This window comes from Arachis stenosperma, chromosome 4 (genome assembly GCF_014773155.1).
Source record: "Arachis stenosperma cultivar V10309 chromosome 4, arast.V10309.gnm1.PFL2, whole genome shotgun sequence".
NCBI lineage: Eukaryota > Viridiplantae > Streptophyta > Magnoliopsida > Fabales > Fabaceae > Arachis > Arachis stenosperma.
Window position 1 is genome coordinate 144,442,307 of NC_080380.1, and position 8,949 is coordinate 144,451,255.

General features: G+C 24.3%; 1 protein-coding gene across 1 annotated transcript; it reads left to right on the forward strand.

The window, feature by feature from the left end:
* Positions 1-3,055: 3,055 nt before the first annotated feature.
* On the forward strand, positions 3,056-4,945 carry LOC130973681 (myb-related protein 306-like). Its single transcript, XM_057898308.1, has 3 exons — positions 3,056-3,461; positions 3,584-3,713; positions 3,803-4,945. Exons 1-3 carry the CDS (start codon positions 3,329-3,331, stop codon positions 4,635-4,637), a joined length of 1,098 nt encoding a protein of 365 aa, XP_057754291.1. The 5' UTR covers positions 3,056-3,328; the 3' UTR covers positions 4,638-4,945.
* The last annotated feature ends 4,004 nt before the right edge of the window (positions 4,946-8,949 follow it).

Here is an 8,949-nt window from a genome sequence, read left to right on the forward strand (position 1 = left end):
TTTTTTGTTAAAAAGAATAAAATTTTTATATATTTAAGAGTTTTGTTAATAAATGTTTTAAAGATTTTTTTAAAAAAATATTATAATTAACACATTTACGTAAAAAAGAAAATTGGATAATTTTTTTTAGTTTTATATATTAAATACATTAAAAATAACAAATTATTTTCCATTTATACTTTAATTTTAACCAATGTATACATGTGCCATTAGGTAAAACATAAAAACATGTCTATTCTTAATGTTAAAAGAATATTCGATTTAACCTCTTGAAATTTAAAGTTAGATTTAAATTGATTCTTAAAATTTTAAATGACTTAAATTTCACTTTTAACTAGTATTTTTATTCGTAATAGCATTATGAAAATATAAATTTTTTAAAATTATAATCTACTTTGTCTTGACAATATAGATTATGTCATATATAAAAGATTTATAGAATCAAACTATTTTTACAAAAAAAATCATAGGTTGACAAAAATCTTCGACTAGGAAGACCAATGTCTCTGTAGATAAAAAATTAAATAATAAAATTTTTAGTTATTATTTTTATATGAAAAAGTCTAAATTTTTATTAATAATTAATTTAAAAATTTTTATCTAAAATTTGAAATAATTTAACGTGTATACTTTTATATTTAATTAGGTGTTAAGTCTATTGCACAAATAAAAATAATTAATTTTTATACTTACTATTTAAAAATAATAGTTTTTTTCTCTATGTATATAAAAATATAATTAGATATTAGCATAAAAAATAACATTGATAGTTATAAAATTAACTTAAAATTAATTTTTTTAAACTATTAAATTTTGATTTTAACTTTTAATTATAACATTAGTATTCTCTCTAAATTATATGTAATAAATATCTAAAAGAAGAGAAATAAAAATATAGATAAAAAAAATAAATGGTAAAAATTTAAAACTAAATGAAAAACTAAAAAAATATGTACATAATAATAATATTTTTTATTTTAATTATATTATTTTTTAATTTTATTTTTTGTAGAGTAGAAAGATAGAAAAAATAGAGAATGAGAGAAAAGAGAAAAAAAGATAAAGATGAAGAATGAGAATGAGAGTTTGTTAATTTTAGAAAAAAAATATTTTAATTATAATAAAAAATATCAAATGACATATTTTGATTTGTCAAATTACTAATATAAAATATAAATTAATATAGAGTGAAAATGATAGAGAGAAATAGAAAAATAGAGAGAGGTAGATGAGATAATTTAAGAAAGGAGTTTATTAATTTTAGAGAAAAATATTTTCTCTCAATTTTAATAAGAGAATGTCATGTGACATATTTGGTTATTAAATTAGATAGTAATATATGATACATAATATAAGTATATTTCAATTTCAATATTTCAATTTTAATGCAATTAAAGAATATCATGTTGTACATTTTGATTGTTAAATTCGTAATTAGTCATTAATAATGATATATAAAAGAGATAGAGTAATTGAAGGAATGAGAAAGATAGAAAAATAAGAGTGAGGAGAGGAGAACTTTTTAATTTTGGAGAGAATGATTTGATTTCAATTGCAATGAGGGAGTGACATGTGGTACGTTTTAGTTGTAAAATTAGTAAGGAGCAAGGAATGATTCTTTAATTTTGGAGGGAAATATTCGATTTTAATTATAATAAGAGAGTGACATGTGACATATTTTAGTTGTAAAATTAGTAAAATGAGGAAGAATTCATTAATGTTGGAAGAAAAAATTTGATTTTAATTGTAATAAAAAATAACATGTGACACATTTTAATTATAATTTGACATATTAATTTATATTATCACGTTGAATAAAATAAAATGATATTATTTTATATTAGTGTTCAATCTTTTAACAATATATTCTCATCTTATGACCATTACTAGTAAAAAAAAAATATGTAAAAGATGTTATTTTTGTTAAAGATTAAATGCTAATATAAAACAATACCATTCTATTTTATCCAACATAATAAATTAATGTGCCATATCAATAGATTATTAACGAAAACAAATTTAAAAACTAACACAAACTATTATTATAAAATTAAAAATTCAATTTAAATAAATTAAAATTTTAGACATAAATTTAAATTTAATTTCAAATTTTAGAAATCAAATTAAACATAAACTTCTTAATATTCTTAACAACTCATAACAAGTGGCTAAACAAATTCTTATATAAATAAATAAATGCTCCTACAAATACATACCCATTAAATCTAGCTAAAAACATGTTGTAATTTGCAAAACCCTAAAAGTGAATGGGTAATAAGGTTGGTTATAAGCAGATCCTACGTGATGATCTATTCCCTATAATGGAAGAGGTGATTAGGCTTTGCAAAAGTCAGCTTTATCCTCATTGAAGCAATTAATGGCATGCCGGGGATTAGAGACATTTAAAGGCTGAGATACATATGGCTTTCCCAGTGCAACCCACATTCAATGCAACGCGCTTTTCATTAGACCTACTATTACTCTTACCACTATTATTATTCTTATTATTTACTTATTACTATTACTATCACACACAGCTGAATAATTTGCTGCCCTTCACTTAATGCCCTTGCTGTCAACTTTTGACCTTGGAGCACCTTCCTCTCTTCTTTACTTCTTTAAGTCAACATCCTCACACACCTCAACACTCTCTATTTTTTATTTTTTATTACACCATACTAAAAACATATATTAATATTAATTCTTTTTCTAGAAGCATTCTAATTTTATTTAACATTTTTTATTTAAAAATATTTATTTATATTAAAAATAAATCACATCCATTTTTTAAATGATTATTTATATAATTAATATAAAAAATAATTATTTTTGTTGATATCTTACTATAAATTTGTTTATTCGTTTAAAATTATTTTATATTAAAAGTATATTAAAATTAAATTTAAAAAAATAAATAAATTAAATATATAATAAAATAATGTAAGGGATATCGGTTACACAACCTCCAAAGTCATACCCCCAACATTTTAACCCCCTTTGTGTTTTTGCTATATATGTACACCAAGCACTCCTTAGCCTTGGACACTTGCCTTAGCTTACACCAAGAAAAAGAGGTTATATATTATATATTCTATATCATAGAGGAGTAGCACAAGATAGATAGATAGATCATCACAAAGAAGCAAGTGATAGGGAGAGGAAAACGACCGAGATATCTACACACATATATTTACATACATAATTATAATTATAGCTACAATAATTATAATTAGAATAATTGGTTGTTGTTGTTGTTATATTGAGGAGAGGGTGCACTCACATAAGCTAAGAATTGAAGAAGAAAGAAGGGAAAAGAAAACAAGGAGACATGGGAAGACCACCATGTTGTGATAAAGAAGGTGTGAAGAAAGGTCCTTGGACTCCTGAAGAAGATATCATTTTGGTCTCTTATATCCAAGAACATGGTCCTGGCAATTGGAGGGCTGTTCCTACCAACACAGGTATTTATTATTTTTTTTAATATTAATTATGTTCATATATACATATCTAGCACTATGATCTCAAAAAGCTTCATTTTTGTTGGCTCTTATTAGTGGGGTTTGATTAATTAATTAATTTCCAGGGTTATCAAGATGTAGCAAGAGTTGTAGACTTAGATGGACTAATTACTTGAGGCCTGGAATCAAAAGGGGTAACTTCACTGAACAAGAAGAAAAGATGATTATCCATCTTCAAGATCTCTTAGGAAACAGGTAATTAATTAATTAGTTATTAATATTTATTATTAATTTTTGGATATATTTTCACATGGCGAATTAATTAATTGAATTTATGGATGCAGATGGGCTGCAATTGCTTCATACCTACCACAAAGGACGGATAATGATATAAAGAATTATTGGAACACGCATCTGAAGAAGAAGATGCTCAAGAAGTTGCAAGCTCCGAGTTCTGGAGTTTGCAACTTCAGAGAAACTGGAATTGGAATCGGAGCGAGTTACTCCGGTTCGATTCCGGTTCGAGGCCAGTGGGAGCGAAGGCTCCAAACCGATATCCACATGGCGAAAAGAGCCCTCAGTGAAGCCCTTTCACCGGAGAACAATAATAATAATAATAATAATAATAATAATAATAATAATAATTTTTGTTCTTCATCTTCAACAAAAGCGATTACACAATCATCATCTTTGTGCTATGCTTCAAGTGCTGAGAACATAGCACGTTTGTTGAAGGGTTGGATGAAGAATCCAGCAACAAATAACAAGTGTTCGAGAACAAACTCTTCATCTTTGACTACTCAAAACAACAATTTCTTTGTTGTTAATGGTGGTGACACAGCTTCAAAGGGATCAGGAGGAGGAAGCAGTAGCAATGATAACAGTGTTGAGTTGTCTGAAACCTTCGAATCCTTGTTTGGTTTGGAGTCTTTGGATTACTCATCAAACGCTACTACTACAACCACTACAACTACCACCACTACTTCAGATCATGATCATGACCAGTTTTCTCATCAATCTTTGTCTCCTAATGATGAGAACAATGTTTTTCAAGAAAATGAAAGCAAGCCTGAGATTATTGAAGATGTCATGCCATTCTCTTTGCTTGAGAAGTGGCTTCTTGAAGAGGTTGCTTGCCAAGATCAGAAAGTTATTACTGCCGATGCCAAGTTCTTCTAGAACAATCAAGAAGATATAGAAGAATGTATGGTTCAACTTTTTGTGACATATAATTATTAATTAATTATATATATCATCATCAGTTCTAGTGAAAATTAAAGCTAGGAGAAGATGTAATTTCATCAAATCAGCAAAAGTTTGATGCTAGCTACAAGTGTATATCTATCTCACTAGTAACATTATAGTATTTATCATATACTATATGTTATATATATTATTAATGTTAGGTGCATCATATCACTGGAAAAGTTTGCTGCTTCTATATATGTGTAAAGTTGATGTGATGAGATCTTAGTTTCTTTTTTATTCTTTCATTGTTTCATTATGTTCTTCCTGGAAATTCAAGTTTAATTTCACATGTCTTCAATTTTATTACTCCATCTGGGATTTGGTTTCTGTGTTAATTACAAGTGTTCAATTTAACTAAAATTCTCAGTAATTAATCAAGCTAATAAATTTAAAATACAGATTTAAAATTAGGGATTAACTAAGGGTACCAAAAAGATTAACTTTTGATGATTTTTATACATTTATTAATAACATTAACAATACAAAAAAAAAAAAAAAAACATTGAAGACTCTCTCTTTGGATATTCTTGATCATTTATTAACCAAACTCTTGAATCAAAATTTTACCATAAAAAAACGAGAACTTTAGGGTGCGTTTTTATTTTCAATTTTTCTATTTTTTAAATTTTATGAAAAAAATAATAAAATTTTGTTTTTTCACAAAATTTTAAAAATTAAATACACTTCTATAGATCAGTTATTTTCGTCAGGAAGTAACCGTTTAGATGAGCAAATTTTGATGGTTTGATTTGAATTTTACATGGGTTGCTAAGCTAAAAATGGTATGATATGTGACAATACTTCATCATTTAAACCATGGATGCTGCCGTCTCCAAAGGCACCCAGATATATTTTTTACCACCTTCTTATGGAAATAGTAGTTAGTAGTCAATATATATTATATTGTTGCCTTAATTTACTTTCACTTACGGTCATTTTAACGAAGAAAAAGCATTAGCTGATTATTTAATAAACCAAGTATAAAAGAGTTAATTTTTAGTTGGTTAATAATATGAAATAATGTTCTATTGTAAAATTATTTTTAAACTAATTTTTTGAAAGATTTAGAGTTTAGTATTGAGATTTAGGAGTTTTAAATTTAAAATTTTGAAGTTAAAATTTAGAATAATTATTTTAAAAAAAATTATTGATGTTGATTAAAAAATTAAAGTTAAATCCTTAATTAAATTTTTTTAATAAATCATTAAAAGCATTTCTCTAAATCGTCAACTACTTTAATTACGTTTAGTCCCTTTTCAATGACATGTAACAAATCTAATTAAACAATAATTTTTTTTATAGGTCTAATTACACAATAATGATTAAAAGCATTTGTCTAAATCGTCAACCATTTAAGATAATAATTCAAAAATTAAGAAATGACTTAATAGTTAATAGATCTAATTATTTAAAAAAAAAAGCATAATCCTAGCTAACTATTAACTCTTTTACTTAATGATGATTCCCTCGTTAATTAAAACATACTTCGACCCTCCATTTTAACTTTTAAATCCTCATTTTTATACTAACCATCTTTTATAAAATGATGATTGTCATTCGAACCCTCTCTTACACTTTTAACTATACAAAGTAAGCCATAACAAAAATAATCAAATCTTAGTTAATTTGGAAGGTGTTATTAAACAAACTCACTCTTTATTATTTAGAGCTAGCATTGCTAATAATGAGCCTATATATGATAATGTATTTTAGGTTCTAAAATTGGGAAAAATTGATTAAAAAATTAGAAAGGTTTTCAATTTAAGTACTACATAAAAATTGAACACTTTTTTTCTTTAAAATCTTAAACATTAACTCTCTTAAACAAACGGCCATATTAGTAAATAAAATAAAATATATAGATGTTTAGTGAATGCAAAGAATTTGGCGTTGACTTCTGAATGCATTATTACTGTGTACAGAGGCTTATTTAACTCATCATTTAAGAGGGGGGAAAGAAATTCAATAACATTGCAGATTGATTGTTTATGTGACCAATTGATTACTAGCTAGTAAAAGGAGGGATTCTTCTGTACTGTGTTGAGAATTGAGCAGTGTTCTTTCTTTTTTTTCCCTCCATTATTACCCTTAGTATATATTAAGAGTAAGAAAATTAAAGCCTCGTGAAAATGCTCATTATTGATATCTTTAGACGAAAATATAATTGTCGGTTTAGCCACATATGTTAAGGTTATTATTAATTGAATTTTTTTTTTATAAAAATATATAAATTTAAGTTTTTAATGTATTTATTAAAATAAAAATTTAAAAAGTTATATTAATAATTATTATGAAATTATTTTTTAAAAAAATTAAAAAATTTAAATTTTATGAGAAATAATATTATAACTCTGTATCAAAATTTTTATGGCGTAAATATTTATAATTTAATCATTGTAGACTCAAAAATAAAAAAGAATTTCAGCATAAAAAATAAAAGAAAAAGAGAAGCAAAATTTATATATAAAAATTCATGCAAATAAAAAGGATCATTGCGTGAAGAGAAATATTAGAAATATAATAATGTATATGTCTCTTCTTATTATTAGCTTAAACATTTGAGAAGAGTAATTTTATGACATAATATGAGAATTTTTATGAGAAAAAATTTAGAATTCGATCTTTATTATTTTTTAAAATAAAAAATAGTATAAAAGCTATGCAAAAGTTTACCTAAATCTAAAAAAATACTCTTGAGTAAATATTTAAATGGATTTTTTTCTCTTTTTATTTTACCTTATGTTATTTTATTTATCATTTAGAAAATGACAATAATTGAACGTTAGATTTTTTATTTTAAAAAATATGATACTATATCATAAAATGATTTTTTTTATAAAATATTTATTGTTAAACTGACCAAAAAACATACTACCGAAAACAGAAAAACCTGAACATTTAATTTTTAATGTAACTATAATAATATTGCTAGTTGAAAGTTTAGACTTTTTAACATGAAAGCTATTAATTATTATCATTATATAATTCACTGAGTAATGCTTGATGAACCCATAAACATGGGTTATATTTAACAGCAAAGTGTAAATATGAAGTCTCACATCATATAAGAATGCCTTATAAAATATATAGATATTTTTTTAGCGCATTTTGATAGGTGAGAATGAAAATTTGCCATTATAAGTAGATAATACCTACAAGTAGATAAAGTGATGAACTCTACAATAAAGAGTTTTGAACCAGCACATCATAACGAATACTTAAAAACACTGGTTTGAATATGAACCAAGATTAAGATTATATATTATTATCCAAACTACTATAGTAAAGTCTAATATGACTTTCTCTTTTCCTCCAAACCTATCGACTACGGATACTTTCTGATTTATTGTGCCTGCGTGACATACATTTTAAATGGGATATTTATTGATATTTGTTTAATATATATGTTTTTTGTGTCTAAATCGATATATTATGATAAAAAGTAAAAAAAAAATTTCAGACATATTTGGATATATTAAAATATCATTACGTATCAATGTGTCTAATTTTATTCTTAACATGTATTTTTAAAATAAGTTTAGAATTAGTATATATTATTAATTATTAAAACAAAAATTATTTTAAATATTTTATATAATTAAAAAATAAAAAAAATAATTTATATTTTAATATAAATAAAATACCAAAATATAATTACAATTTATCGAAAAAAAACTTTATATTTTATGACATATGTCGTATCCTCGTATCTTATAAAAATTTTAAACTCACGTGTGTACATATCTCATATTGTGTCGTATCTCGTTTTTGTATCAGTATCCATACATTATAGTTCCAAATATTTTTTTTTTCATTTTCATATCAGACTCATACGTTAGATTTGATTTAGTTATTCTGGATCGAATCTTTATAGTTTCAATTATTTTTAAATTTGATTATTAGTTTAAAATTTATAATTAATTTTTTAATTTAAAAAAAATAGGTCTTTATATAAGGATATTCACGGATAGATATTCGATTACCCATCTAAATCTAAATCGAACTGATACTCTCTATTAATTAGTTCGGATATTGATGATTCTGATATTGTGGAATCGAACCAATTCGTAGATCCAAATTTTTTATTAATTAAATTAAAAAATATATAAATTTTAATATATATATATATATATATATATATATAACTTTTACTAATTATTAATCTAACCCTAAAATCCATTGCAGTCTCCCAAGTTCCCAACCACATCCATCGTATTTCTCTTCCAAAAAGAGAATCCTAGCA